Below are 16086 nucleotides of genomic sequence, written 5' to 3' on the forward strand. Positions count from 1 at the left end.
AGGAATGTCTTTTTTGCCTGTGGAATTGATAACTTTATGTGCAAAATAATTTTTGTTTTTGTTTCAGGTGTGTTTGGTGTTGATACAGATGGATTGAAGTCAGTGTCGGTGATGGAGGGAGATTCTGTCACTCTACACACTGATCTTACTGAAATACAGACACTCGTATAGCTGAAATCTATAAACATGACATTGATATGCATGAGAGTAATGAGATATTTGGAGACAAACTGCAGTTGGATGATCAGACTGGATCTCTCACCATCAGAAACATCAGAATCGAACACTCTGGACTTTATAAACTAACTATCTTCAGAAGTATAGGGATCACATACAAATATTTCAGTGTTACTGTATACGGTGAGTAAACACAAGAGTTTATTTATAGAGATAAATATAGTTGGAAATACATTGTAAACTTAAAAATACATAATAGGCACTAAAATAGAGGTTTTAATGTATTTAGGCTGTCTATAAGTATAATTTTACTAATTTATTCTTATGTATCTCAGCTCATCTGCCCATTCCCATCATCATCATCAGTGACTCCTCACAAAAGTCATCATCACGTAAAAGTTCTTCAAACTCTAAATGTGTGTTGGTGTGTTCAGTGGTGAATGTGACACATGTGACTCTCTCCTGGTACAAAGGAAACAGTTTATTGTCCTCCATCAGTGTGTCTGATCTCAACAGCAGTCTCTCTCTACCTCTGGAGGTGGAATATCAGGAGAACAACATCTACAGCTGTGTGATCAACAATCCCATCAGAAACCAGACTAAACATCTCAACATTACTGAAGTCTGTAAGCCGTGTTCAGGTATATCAGCTGTGATATTACTGCAGTGTACATGGGCATTTAGTCCCTTTATGAAACAGAGGACATTGAAACTACCAGCATCTGTTTGAAAGCGTTTATAAAGTGCACATGTTGTTCTTTCTCTTCTTTCAGACTCCGTCATCTGTTGCAGTGTTACTGAAGCTGTGATCCGATTGGTCATCTCTAGTCTGGTGGGCGTGGCTGCTCTAACTCTAGTGGTTTATGAGTTCAGATCTAGACGCATTGAACAGGAGAGGCGAGTGCAGGTCATCAGAGCACACTACAGGGCAGAGTTGATGAATAACAGTGAATGTACAGTAAGACACCACCAGATGGCACTCTTGACAACAAGTAAATTAAGTGTTGTGTAATTACTTGGAAAACACTCTCCTCCTCCTCCTCCGCACACATTGACTTTGTACTGCCTCTGCCAGATGGCAGTTTGTAAAAGGATGACTTGAGCAGATGGCATCCAGGTGTTCCTAGTTGTATCATCTTTAAAAACAGCAGCTGGTTGGTGCCAGCTCGATTGAAAAAAAAAGAGACAATATATGAAATATACTGTAGGCCATTATGAAACTGGTCTAATGCATGTATTTATGTTTGGAATTGATATTGCATACTACAGTCTACTTCTTTGTTTTTTAATTGTATGTGAAATGGTTGCAACATAAATATTGTATGCTTACAAAAATCTGCTGCAGCAAAATGAAGAGTTGCAAGCTACTGTAGTCTGCCATTCCCTATGAAATAGTGACATCATGATTATATCCATATAATACAGCCTTTTGGACTTTATTGCTGAAATAAACTTGTTTAAAAAATGGTGGCATACAAGGACCCCTTTCACTGTGTATTTCTATTGTATGTTTTCAAATGCAATGCCACAGAGATCTGGCAATACAGCTGATAGTTGCTTTGAGACCACAAAACGCATTGTCAAAAGAAAACATCAGACAAATACCCAACATAGACATAATGAAGGCTAAGCAGTTGAGGTTTAGTGCAGGTGTCTAATGATGCAAGGTAACGACTACAGGTCAATATAGATTATACAGTATTTCATGCATTGAAGACGGGATGCACAAGCTGTCTGGTTTTCGGTGACGCTTCATGCACTGTGGCCTACAGAGACAAATGAGCTCCGCTGTGGTCTCAAACATGCAATCAAATTATGTAGAACAAGAGCAAGGCTATTATAGGATGTGCAAGTAGGTGCAAAATGTGTTGTGCACATGTGCCTGTGTGCAGTATACGGGTGAAGAGTTTCCACTTTAACACCTGTCCTGTAATGTTACTATAGACTAAAGTGGTGAAAACATCACCGCAAGAAGTTAAACATAAATACTGGTCATCAGCACAAATAAGATCTTAAGGTCAAGTCCATCCTACTTATGCGTTATGTGACGTTTTTGCAGGGTGAGAAATGACGATAGTTAATGTTGGAAATTGACTCCATATGGGGGAATTTGTCCATTGACATCAATGGAAAGGGAAAGTCACAGTTGTTACATTTTGATGATAGTTTATGGAAACTAAGACCAGGAAACTAAACGGGGTCGATTCTGATTACATGTTTAAATCATGCAAAGAAACTTACGAAGTTGACAGGAATTTAGGGAAATGTGCAATGGTGGACGGGCAAGAAGAGTAAAAAATAACAATGGTCATACACTGAGAGGGCATAAAAGTCCCCACTGAATAAAGATGGTGGCTGATCTTGAGATTACATGACTGAGAACAATGTGCCAGTTTACAGAAGAATACAAAGAACAACCCCTATCATTTAACTCTGACTTTGGGCATGCTTTACACCTTGCTGATGTCTTAAACAATGGTGTCTTGGTCTGGGGAACATGAGCAATTCACAGTTTACAATGTGGAGTGATGCAGATTCTGACCATTTTACTATAGAAAATACTATAACATTACAATTATACACACCCAAATGTCCACGCACTGGGCAGCGTTAGCTGTGCATCTTTATTGATTCTTCTCCTCATTGCGTAAGAGTGTGGAGGGGCAAACATCTGTGCATATTAGGCTAAAAATCGGTCTTCTTACCCTAAACCTTAAACCTAAAACCTAACTGATAGTGTCAAAAACACAGTTACAATTGCTGAAGAAACCACATCATTCTGTGGTGCTTCTGTGACACTTTGGGCTCATGTGTGGACTAACGAAACTCTTCAGGACTCGTACTCCATTCTGTCGCATTGCAAGTGCAACGCTCCATCAGTTGAGCTATTGCACAAAAGGGGCGGCTGTGGCTCAGGTGGTAGAGCGGGTCGGCCGCTAATTGCAGGGTTGGTGGTTCGATTCCCGGCCCACATGACTCCACATGCCGAAGTGTCCTTGGGCAAGACACTGAACCCTAAGTTGCTCCCCAAGTTGGCGGGCTAGCACCTTGCATGGCAGCTCTGCCATCATTGGTGTGTGACTGGGTGAATGAGATGCAGTATAAAGCACTTTGAATGCCGCCAAGGTTAAAAAGGAGCTAAATAAGTGCAGACCATTTACCATTAACAGTTTGATCAGACTGGAACAAGTTTGTAAAATGCAAATGTTAAAATGTATCATTTTACAAGTTATGCGCTACTGTAAAAGTGTTCAGACGTCATAAATGCATAAATAAAAGTCTACCAGGAAACTGCTGGCAGAAATCTAGGTCTAGAAATGTGATTCAATGAGATCAGACCGCACAATAAATAACATCCAATGAGGTTTTCAAAGAAAAACATGATTTGATGCACTGATAGATCTAAGACAGACAGAAGCACTGTGACTTTGAACATTTACCACAGAGGCAGAACTCAGAAAAACAGCTTTTGGTGTGAACACAAGCTTTGAGTTACGGAAACTCGCAGGAACTTGATAATTACTGTAGATGCACATTTGACCTTGTATGCAAACAGGATGTTAAAGAGTGGGGGAGTTTCTATATTTCACAACGCAGATGATGCACAAACAAGATAATATGATCTTATCCTGACCAAAAGAGAACAAATCATTTTCATTTGAATGTTAAAAACACTCATGTGAGATATAATACCGAACATGGGATCACAGAGTGTTCAAGTGTGTCCCACACAAAGTAAATGTGTTTTCTTACTTCCACACTATTATTCAGCACATAAGCCGACTGCTGAAAGTAATTCGGTCTCTTTGTTGTACAGGAAATGGTGGGATACCAAAAGCCAAAGTGTCAAAAAATGGTGAAAGTGTGAATTCAGTGGTGGGTTTAAAAACAAATTAAATGAGGCTCCCTTTCAGTTCTGAACTCAAACCAAAATGACAAGCTGCTTATTTATAGATTGCTGTCAAATTTCTTAATGACTATTATTAGGGGCGGTTCTCAACAACTTAAAGGACAGGGATCCCAAACAATCACCACTACCCCACCAACACCACAACTCAACAATTTAAAGGATAGTGTTACCCCCACCCCCCAACAAGTGACCCCTGCCTGGCCCACCCAGTTACCCCCTTATCTTATCAAAGTGAACACCTGTGAGTGACTCTATGTGATTTATTATCTCAGGGTTTGTTTGAGATGTTAATAATCATAAATGTGTGTTCTGTGTGATGGATTAGGAAGTCCATGTGATGTGCAAGAAGTTAAGATGTGTTTTCTGGTGCAGTGAGTTCACTCTGAAAGGTTTGGGTTGGTTATAAAGGAAATGACAGGAAGAGGTGCAGAGATGAAAACCACCAGTTGAACAAAACCATGAATGTGGGCAGCACAAAGACACTTTGTTGATTCACAGTATATTCATATAACAGGATCAGCTCACAGTCTTCCTTCTGTTTGTCTATGAAAGAGACGCTTTTCTCAGCTCACATGCATCTCAATGGGTCCATGCATCACCATTTGTATTTTTAATCATTTATGGGCTTAAAAAACAATGCACCTTTTTTACAGATAGAAAGAAAGAAAAATATATCATACAGTTACAGTCAAATGATGAGCTCATGAAAAAGGGAGGGGCGCTGAGGAGGGGCAATGCCCGAAAATGAGGCTCTCATTCCTGTTTCTTTGTTTTGTTTTATTTCGTTTTTAATCTCCGCAGAACAACACATTATTACATCTTTTATGCCGGATTACATATATTTTAATCCGTTTGAAGAAACTCCTTTATGCAACGCTTCACTTGTCATCAAGACAAAGTTTCTCGTGTGCATGAAACACTCGGACTGTTGTTTGTTTGTGGACCCATATTAATCCCAAAAGTCTTTTGTTTCAGCAGCTGGACCTATAAAGAAAGTAGTTCTGTCTTTTTGTTTCATCTCAGTTGGAGAAAGCAAGAAGATCGCAGTTCTCTGGATTAATCCATGCTCTAAATCATGTGGATTTTAAAATGATTGCTAAATCGTGTTTCTTGTGGCTGTGGCTCGCATTTGGTAAGTGCTTTTATTTTATCGAATGAGATTCCCAATATTATCTCTGTTTTAATGTGTTTAAGACTGCAGGGGTAGATCGAGCAGACAACAGTTTGCTACACCCCACGAATACTGACTAGTATGGCAAGCCATTTTAGCATTTAGTATTCATTCGCAGGATTTTACTGATATCTTTAAATGTGAATTTTAACTAGTAAAAATACTATTTTTGATATATAGAAATACAATTTTAATCAGCATAAACATGCAATTCCACATGTGATTGATCTGTCTAATAATCAAATAAATGCCCAAAACCCAGATGCATAATTAATGTTTTCCAGAAGTATTGTATGGACACAAAGAGCACTTTTGACACATACAGTTGTCCCCATACAGGGTATTGTAACACAGGGGTGGGCTGGGAAGAGAAATCGACCTGTATATTACATAGAAATTGGCCTTAAAACCCTTATGCAACCTTCTGGACATTTTTGTCTTTTCAGTTTAGTTTTTTCAGATAATTTTGTCTGTGTTAATGCCAACGGCATCCATCTTGCCAATGGTGTGTATTTTTGGGGAAATTTTGATATTTCAACCTCAGTCCCTATTATACATCTACAGGGTTGGGAGGGTTACTTGTGAAATGTATTACACTACTGATTACAGAATACATGCTGTAAAATGTAATTTGTAATGTATTAAGTTAAATTACTCAAGGTCAGTAATGTAATCTAAATACTTTGGATTACTTCTTCAGCACTGGTAGATTTTTTTTCACTTGTTTTGACTATAAAAACTCCATCAGACAAAATACACATGTTAAAAATACATTCTCTTAAAAAACGAAATATCTGATCAGTGTTAGTTTCTAAAACAAGATCAATCAAATTGATCTTGTTTTAAGGATTTTTAGATATTTTTACAGGAAAACAATACAACAATTATTATCAAGAATATGATTTTTGCCCTAATATCAAAGATCTTACTAGAAAAAAGAAATTATGATCCAAAGTGAATTTTCTTGCTATTAAATATGATCGTGTCTGGTAACATGTGCATGTAAAATGGCTAGAATTAGCATATTAGCTTAGCGTAAAGCTAACAATTTACACAAGGTTTATTTCTATTTCTTCTGCTCCAAACGTACTTCTCCGTCTGCTCGTATGAATGTAACACATCATAAGAAAGTGTTTCACAGACGTTCAAATGCATTTATATGTAGAAATGTTTTCGGTCCGATCCACTTTGTTTATGGTTATTAGCGTATGTTTTATACTATACACAGGGGCTTTTGAACTACTTACTTGTGGGGGCCATGTTATCCAGATGAAATGTCAACGGGCCAATCTTTTCTCCCCGGATGTATCTTTCCTAACACATTTCTTGTAACTAACATGTTAAGATGAAAAATAAAACTGTTAATAATATGCATTTATTTACATTAAAATAGTATGTAATTACATTAAAAAGGCATTAGATTAAATTTATTTAAGGTCCGGCTGTAAATGAAGAACAAATATGACCTCACAACCCTGTCAACGGGGCCAATCTTTTTCTCCCCGGATGTATCTTTCCGAACACATTTCTTGTAACTAACATGTTAAGATGAAAAATAAAACTGTTAATAATATGCATTTATTTACATTAAAATAGTATGTAATTACATTAAAAGGCATTAGATTAAATTTATTTAAGGTCCGGCTGTAAATGAAGAACAAATATGACCTCACAACCCTCAAATAACAAATGGGTTTTGATTAACTTTACTTTGAAAATAAAAACATACAATTTAGTGTCATTGTGTATGAAAACTGAGGAAGAGCATTTAAGTGTGTAGTTTTGACGGCATCCAGCAATTTGCATAAATACTTTTGAATGAATAAGACTCGATAAAATGTGCTCACCCAAAGTTTTGGAGGAAAGTGTAGCTGAACTATGGCCAGACAAGTTTAAACACACGCTTCCTTCGAACCGGATCATGGATCGCTTGACTAGTGCCGATGCTGTTGCACGTGTTGAGTGTGGTTAAACTCACCGCTGAGTTTTGAACAGACAGGGCTCGGATGTTTACACCGCAGTTTGATCAAATTAAATAAAGACATTATATCGTACCAGGAGACTCTTAAGAAGTGCTGGTATGCAAGAAAAACGGCTGGTACTCTGTAGACAAAATTTGAGAAGTGCAGGAACTGCGTGCATCGCCCACTTCAAGCACTGGTAACAAGCAGATAAAGTAGTCACAATCATTTATTTCTAAAAATGCACTATTTCCCAAAACATACGTTGGCATTGTGTGAGTATAGCAGAGTGAAACTGAAGGTTTTAATTAGTCAAAATATTTCCCCTCTGCGAAGGCATCCTGATCCTGTGTCATCCTGATTCTACCGGGACGTCTCGTTCAAAAAATAAACAATGTTCAAACGTTTAAAACAATGATGCTTTGAAGAACAGTGGTGCATTGTCTGGAGTCTACGAGTCTTCCTGAAAGAACAGTTGATGTTCAGAATCAGCCTTGCGGGCTGCACGAGAGCAATCGACAGGATGCAAATGGCCAAATGACTGTAATTTGGACAAACATGCTAAATGTGATCTAAAAGAAAGCATACGAAGAAAAAAAAGAAAGAATGGATTGCATAATGGTTGCTTGTTTGTAGGCCTCTGATTGAGTTACAGAACGAGGAATGTCTTTTTTGCCTGTGGAATTGATCGCTTAATGTTTATTTGTTTTTGTTTCAGGTGTGTTTGGTGTTGATACGGATGGATTGGAGTCAGTGTCGGTGATGGAGGGAGATTCTGTCACTCTACACACTGATGTTACTGATATACAGAGTAATGATCAGATAGTGTGGGTATTCAGTATTAAAAATTCAGACACTCGTATAGCTGAAATCTATAAGCATGACATTAATATGCATGAGAGTAATGAGATATTTGGAGACAAACTGCAGTTGGATGATCAGACTGGATCTCTCACCATCAGAAACATCAGAATCAAACACTCTGGACTTTATAAACTAACTATCTTCAGAAGTAAAGGGATCTCATACAAGACTTTCAGTGTTACTGTATACTGTGAGTAAACACAAGAGTTTATTTATAGAGATAAATATAGTTGGAAATATATTGTAAACTTAAAAATACATAATAGGCACTAAAATAGAGGTTTTAATGTATTTAGGCTGTCTATAAGTATAATTTTACTAATTTATTCTTATGTATCTCAGCTCATCTGCCCATTCCCATCATCATCATCAGTGACTCCTCACAAAAGCCATCATCACGTAAAAGTTCTTCATCATCTAAATGTGTGTTGCTGTGTTCAGTGGTGAATGTGACACATGTGACTCTCTCCTGGTACAAAGGAAACAGTTTATTGTCCTCCATCAGTGTGTCTGATCTCAACAGTCTCTCTCTACCTCTGGAGGTGGAATATCAGGAGAACAACACCTACAGCTGTGTGATCAACAATCCCATCAGAAACCAGACTAAACATCTCGACATTAATGAAGTCTGTCAGCCGGGTTCAGGTGTGTCAACAGAGATACTGTGTGTCCGCTGGCAAGTGGCGAGCGCATCATTACTTCAATGAATTCCAATGAGAATCCACCTCAACAGCGCCCAATCGGCTGCCATTGTAATTAATTGAATATGCCCACTTTGCATCGCTCACACCAGTGGATACACGACGGTTATGGTTTTCTAAGTTGCTCAGCTGTGTTTTGTAGGATCTCTTACCTCTAATAATTATTAATGCAAGATAGCATAAATGCTGCACTGCTTTGTTGTTACTCTTCACATATTTGAGTATTTTTGCAAATTGTCTTGTGCCATGTTCCTTATATGACATATCAAACCCTTGCTGTTTACACTCTGAACAAATGTACAAATCCAGCAGTTCCTCGTCTGTCGCTCTCTCGACGTTGTCGGAGAAGCGACACTAGGGGTCTCTCTTGAGCCAAATATGCCTCTGATCTATGAAAAAGGCCAATGAGAAGTTGGCAGATAGTATTTGCATACCCACCCGGACATACGGGTATAAAGGTGAGGAAATATTATGAGTTCATTCAGAAATTTTCTTCGAGCCGATGGTTGTGCATGCGGTTTGCTACGTGTCACACCTGTTCCTGTATTCCTCTGATGCTCTGCATGCTGTTGGATTGATCGGCGATTACAGCGGTTTCTCCTTCCTTACACGGCAGTGCAGTTGCCACTGGGCCTCGACAGTGCAGAAACCAAAACTCAAAGAGTTATTTAAAAGTGATTTTCTCTAAAAGAGTATATTTACACTAAAAGAACAATACACAGTGGCGTTGAACGTCCTTTTCAGGACGCGCCTTCCTAAAGATGCCTTTCCGCCCCTGTGTAGTTCCTCTCTAAAAGAGTATATTTTCACTAAAAGAGCAATACACAGCGGCATCTGACGCTGATGCTCTCACTGCGAGTGTATGACCATTGCAACGTTAGGTCACGGCTCGCTCAACAGAAAGCAAGCCGCCCAGCCGCCCCTGCATTGCTCCTCCTTCCCACGAGATTGAGGATGGTGCGGCTGACGATGGAGGCGATCTGGGGACGGCAGCGGTGCAGCTCCACTGGGTACGCCTCGGACCACCCCTCTCCACCCGTCACAAAGCCACTGGCCATCCGCCTCGCTACCCTCGACGGGCGAAAGGCCCACGGTACACGGCGATTCCCAAGGTGGATAGGGCTGTTGCGCCCATCTATGCCCCGAAACCCTACCACCTGGCGGGTCGCACTGTGCTCCCTCCAAGGCCTGTAGGACAACATCTTCGCTGACTGCGAAGGCCTACAGCGCCGCCGACATGCCGCTCGCCTCTACATGCCATGGCCCTTCTGCAAGTCCACCAGGCCAAGGCTCTTAAAGATCTGCACGGGGTAGCCCTGATCCTGATGTGCTGCAGGAACTGAACCCCGCTCCGAGAAGCTGGCATCCGCATACTCAATTACCTCGACGACTGGCTCATACTGGCCCACTCCCGAGAGTTACTATGCGCTCACAGAGACCAGGTGCTCAGGCACCTCAGCCACCTGGGGCTTCGGGTTAACCAAGAAAAGTGCAAGCTCGCCCCGGTTCAGAGCATGTCTTTCCTCAGTATGGACTCAGTCTCAATGTCAGCACGCCTCACCAACGAGCGTGCGCAGTCGGTGCTGAAAAGTTCAGGCCAGGCACAACGGTCCCTTTAAAAATCTTCAAAAGGCTCCAAGGGCATATAGCATCCTCCGCGGCGGTCGCGCCTCTGGGGTTGATGCATATGAGACCGCTTCAGCACTGGCTTCAGACTCGAGTCCCGAGATGAGCATGGCGCCACAGTATGCACCGTGTGATGATCACCCCCGCCTGAAGCCAGACATTCAAACCCTGGACAGACCTCTGCTTTTTTTGGGCAGGAGTACACTTGCAGCAGGTGTCCCGACATATCCTGGTCACGACGGACGCCTCAAGACTGGGTTGGGGTGCCGTGTGCAATGGGCACGCAGCTGCGGGCCGTTGGAGAGGGGCCCCACTGCGCTGGCATATCAATTGCCTAGAGTTGCTGACTGTTTTCTTTGCCGTGCAGAAGTTCCTCCCGTTAGTTCGGGACAAACATGTCCTAGTCAGGTCAGACAGCACCACCGTGGTATCGTACATAAATCGGCAAGGCGGCGTACGCTCCCACCACATGTCGAGACTCGCCCGTCGTCTCGGGTCGCTGCGTGCCACTCACATCCCTGGCAAACTCAATGTGATAGCGGACGCGCTATCACATTGAGTTTGCCATCACATTGTCACGACAACGCTTGCCCAGTGGAGAGTGGAGGCTTCACTCCCAGTCGGTCCAGCTGATTTGGGAACGATTCAGCAAGGCCTTGGTAAATCTGTTTGCCTCCCAATAGACCTCCCACTGCCCGCTCTGGTATGCCCGAACAGAGGCTCCCCTCAGTGCAGACGCACTGGCACACAGCTGGCCCGCGGGGCTGCGCAAGTACGCATTTCCCCATTGAGCCTTCTTGCACAGGTGCTGTGCAAGGTCAGGGAGGACGAGGAACAAGTCACATTAGTGGCTCCCTATTGGTCCCCTATTGGTCTGGTTCTCGGACCTCATACTCCTCACGACAGCCCCTCCCTGGCAATTTCCCCTGAGGAAGGACCTTCTTTCTCAGGGGCAGGGCACACTCTGGCATCCGTACACAGACCTTTGGAACCTCCACGTCTGGCCCCTGGATGGGAAAGCGGAAGATCTAGCTGATCTACCACCTACTGTCGTAGACATGAACAACCAAGCCAAAGCCCCTTCTACCAGGTATTTCTACGCCCTGAAGTGGCACTTGTTCCCAAATTGGTGTTCTTCCCGGGCCGAAGACCTGCAGAGGTCCGCAGTTAGGTCAGTGCTCTTATTCCTAAAGGTGTATGTCGCTGCTATCGCGGCCCACGTATGTAACCTCCGTTCCCTGATGGAGGGAACGAGACGTTGTGTCCTCCCAGCCACGTCGCTGAGCCGAGCCACTGTAGTGGCCGGACCATTTCCGGCTCCTCAGAAAAATCCTGAAATAACGAATAGTATTTCCTCACCTTTATACCCGTATGTCCGGGGGCAGGGTATGCGAATACTATCTGCCAACTTCTCATTGGCCTTTTTTCATAGATCAGAGGCATATTTGGTGCTCAAGAGAGACCCCTAGTGTCGCTTCTCCGAAACAACGTCTTGTTCCCTCCATCAGGGAATGGAGGTTACATACGTAACCTAGACGTTTCCCTCATGATGATGGTTTGTATATGAGACTGTGCATATTACATTTTTGTTCAGGCAGGACTTATTTACACTTATTAATGTTTATTCTTTTTTCATTACAGAACGCAGAGAGCATTCAACCATTATATTGGTGATAAGTCTTTCTCTACTGATACTGATCACAGCTGCGGCTGTAGGTGGGATTTACTTATGCCAAAAGAAAAATACAAGACCAGTGTGTAAGTACTATTTACCACTGAACTGAGCCTTTTTGGGCAAATATAAAGTGTTCAAAAGACATGCCAAAATATGTATTTTTTAAAACAACCATTTTAGACTTATAAAATGTTTTCTAGTCTGAAAACTGTGATTTTTGTATTATTATTATTATTATTATTATTAAAACAGTTCAGACTCATGAGGAAGAAGTATTTTACGCTGATACAACATTTTGTGAACGTGTTATTCAGAGTACGGTAAGACGTGTAATTATTGTTTGCTCTGTATGCGTCTGTCTGCCAGTAAATCCTCCGCTTTTACCACAGGAACTCGGATAAAGATCTATTGTATATTTGCTTGTAAAAGTAAAGGAGCTGTATGTCTTGTTGTGCAGTTGTTAGTGCTTGTAGTTATTTGATTGTGCATGATGTGGCATCAATTAAGACACTTTCGATCTTTTTAAAGCACTATTTATCATAAAATCTGTAAATGCTTCCTGCTTTATGATTTTCTGCTGTAGCCTTGCGAATTCTGCATGGTACCATCCCCAAGGCTCAACTGTAGAAACCAGTAAGATTCAACACCATCAGAAAACTGGGCTCTCCTTTTTCTTGTAGCTTATTTTTGTTTTGGGATATATTACATAATACCATGATACCAAGTGTCTGAGCCCAGTGTATCATGTATCATTGTAATGTTCTCACAACAGCATTGTTCATCAGGCCTGATGATTCAATGGAAGACAGGAACTGTTGGGGTTTCCAGTTGCTATTTTACTGCTCCATTTGTGATGAATAATTCAATAGAAATGAATACTTATAAAAGCCTTAGGAAGTCTTTCAGACCGCAAAAGTATGTCGTTTTGCTTGGCGAGTGTGCTTCTGCTATCTTTTTCTCTTTTCTTTTTTTTTAACACTTTGTCACTTGGTTTTATAAGGGATAGTTCAAAAACTAAAATCGATAATTTCCTCATTCCAAACCCTTATGAATTAATATCCTCTGTATTTGAGCCTCAGTCATCCTTCACTTTCATTGTATGACAAAAAAATCAAAGTAAACGACTGAGGCAATATTAACACTATTATAACCTACAGTGTATTTTTAGCACCATCAAACCAAATCACGTGCATTTACAGTTTTTATTCCAAAAATGAAAGAAAACGTTCAGCAGTTTTTGTTGCAGATTTTCCTAATTCAGTTCCTGTGGTTTGTTTCTTACAGAAAGCCAATGAAGAAACCCATTCAGTCTACTCCGTTGTCGTCCTACGAGATCAGTGTTCTTAATGCAGCCCAATGTAAAGCAAGTTGATGTACAAATACATTTAATTGCTTTCAAACATTTGAACTTTCTAAACTTTGTCTGGGACTAGGAAGGAGCAACTGCTTTAGTTACAGTGAGATAAATCAAACGTTTTCATTGAAATTTCCAAGACAGTGAACCACAAGTAAAACCAGCAAACAAAATGTTAAACAAACTTCTGGAATGATTTGATTTGAGAAATGTAAAAATGTTTTGTAAAATCTTTTTGTGTCTGTATTTACAGTTTTTCAGTATTAGCATTTTTTGTATTGTTTTCTAATAATGACATCCATGTCACTGAGTGCCTGTTTTTTATACTGGCTGATATGCCCATTATAGTGCACATTATTTTAAATGTATTTTTCAAAAATAATGTTAATTTCTTTTGTGATACTTTTTTAAAGTGAAAGAAAGAAATCTGTAATTTTCCTTTAATGTTATTTATTCATATTGAATTGTTCATGTACAGCTTTTTTTTTTACTCTTAACAAGCCACATCTGACACTGTAGTTATACCAGATGATCATAGATTGATAAATTGATCATCTGATTTGACATCTTGTCAAACACGTTGCAGATTCTGAATGTTTGGTGCTTATTTGAATCCCGCCATCAGCGTCTAACCTGCTGTTACTTGACTACAGTTAGTTGTTTAACCTGTCAGACAAGACATGTTCCCACTTGCTAAGAAAATTTCCCACTCTTATTTTACAGTTTAGTTATGAGTTCAGGAGAACTGTAAACTGTATACAACTGACACTTGAATTTGAATCTAACTTAAACAGTAATAACTATAATGGTAATTCCCCAGATAGCACAAATACATTACATCTCTGAGATGTCTGTTTTAGATCTTTTCATCTGGAAAGCATCAATATCTAGTTAACATCCGCTGAACATCTTACAAAGATCAGATTTACAAACATTCTTAATCATAAACGTCTCAAAGACATCTGATGAAAGTCTAATTGATATCCGAGAAGAAACATCTTATAGACGTGTTGCAGATGAGCAAACAACATAAAAGAAATACGTCTTTCAGATGTAAACATGCATGTCAAATAGACGTCTGGGTCATGATCTTGACATGAAAACATATTCTAACCCTAACCTGTGCGAACTTTAGTGAACTTCAACTGAAGCAGAAGATTAAAAGTTAGATCTAAAAGGTGCCCCAAGTTGTGCCTGTTAGGCTAAGGGGGCGGAGTTAGGGCTTCACAAGAGCTCAAGCATCATTTGTTGCAAATGCCACTATGATATTTTGTATCTAATCCAACAAAATTAATAACTTTTTGAAGTGTGACTGTGACTTCGGACCTATTTCTTTTCTCATTTCTTCCTGTCTGGGATTTTCTGATTTGCCTTGTGTCATCAATAGAAAAATGATAGAGAAGTGTGCAAAATAAACAAATCTAAACAAATATAAGGATATTGTAGAGAATTGTGAGCTTCCACCAGTTTTAGGAGTGCTCAATGTCAGCGTTACAGAGGTGTGGGGTGTAGATCTTGCCCCTCACTTTGACCACATTTCAACCAACCGACATTTAGTGCAGTGGGCAGTCTTTTAAGATGGTCGCACTCTGAGTTCCCTTTACTTTTCCAGAATGGTAGTGCCACTGTAAACAAAGCAAGGTCCATATAGACATGGTTGAATGGACTTGACTTGCTTGCACAAAGCCCACACCTGAACCCCAATTGGGATAACCCCAAAAACACCTTTGAGATAAATGTGAATGCCAACAGACAGCAGGCCTCATCACCCAACATCAGTGCCTGAGATACAGCACTTTTGGCTATTCAATGTTTCAATACTCTCTGTCTCTCAGTCTACCAAAAGTAGGAAAGAAACACATTGAATGTTCTACATCAACACTTAAGCAAATCTGTCAGACCAGGGATCAAATAAACATGCTTGAAGATGAACTATAAGACTGTGCCTCCACTAGTCCAGTAATCTAGTAATCGATAATAAACATGACTTTTGAAATCGATTAGAAACAAACAATCTGTCCACCAATGCTGGAAATCATCTACACTCAGGGAGTTTGTGTGTTACTCACCTCATTGACTGTAAGTCCTGAGACAGAAACAGAAAGGGGTGGAGGAGAAATTGTGCATGTGAGAAGCATCTGGACCTGGTATGGATAAAGAGTTCCCTCTAGTGTCTGGAGAACCTCACTGCAATAGATGCCTATAGGTGCCACTTTAAGAGTTTCAGTGTTTTAGTTTAGTACTTAACCTAGTAGTTGATGGATCAACAAAATTAGTTATCAGACACAAAGGTCTTCACCTGACGTATCCTTTCTTTCCTGACAAAAATCATCTCCAGTAATTTCACCTGATCACAGACTATTTAAACTATTAAAAATAAACGTATTGACAGTTATAATAAAAAGTAGTATAATACATTTTCCTTACTAATCTGCACAATTAAGATGCATATAAAGCGTCCTGTCATTAGGAAACTGACCAACCAGAATGGATATTGACATTATTGGTACCTTTCCAGGTCATTTTTTGTGAATATATAAAGTCAGCTCCCCTTTTTCTAAAATGTTGTGCTTGAAAAGTGTGCTTCTGCTATACTTCTTTCAAATAAATCCCACTTGATTTGAGATTTCATTAGAATGACATGGCA

At 40.2% G+C, this 16086-nt stretch overlaps 1 protein-coding gene across 5 annotated transcripts in view; it reads left to right on the top strand.

The window, feature by feature from the left end:
* The window catches only part of LOC127639582 (natural killer cell receptor 2B4-like), a 103606-nt gene that overhangs the window by 46872 nt on the left and 40648 nt on the right, over positions 1 to 16086 (top strand). Inside the window, exons 1-5 of one of the 5 annotated variants that reach the window (XM_052121673.1) lie at positions 4741 to 5219; positions 7938 to 8273; positions 8426 to 8728; positions 12052 to 12168; positions 13370 to 14371. The exons of 2 other annotated variants lie outside the window; for them this stretch is intronic. In XM_052121673.1, coding sequence (XP_051977633.1) covers positions 5177 to 5219; positions 7938 to 8273; positions 8426 to 8728; positions 12052 to 12168; positions 13370 to 13371 — 801 coding nt within the window. In that variant the 5' untranslated portion in view covers positions 4741 to 5176 and the 3' untranslated portion in view covers positions 13372 to 14371. Of the gene's footprint in view, positions 1 to 4666; positions 5220 to 7937; positions 8274 to 8425; positions 8729 to 12051; positions 12169 to 13369; positions 14372 to 16086 lie in introns of those variants that run through there. 2 more of the 5 variants (XM_052121674.1, XM_052121669.1) reach the window with 2 other exon arrangements.

The sequence above is a fragment of the Xyrauchen texanus genome, chromosome 48, assembly GCF_025860055.1.
Source record: "Xyrauchen texanus isolate HMW12.3.18 chromosome 48, RBS_HiC_50CHRs, whole genome shotgun sequence".
Lineage (NCBI taxonomy): Eukaryota > Metazoa > Chordata > Actinopteri > Cypriniformes > Catostomidae > Xyrauchen > Xyrauchen texanus.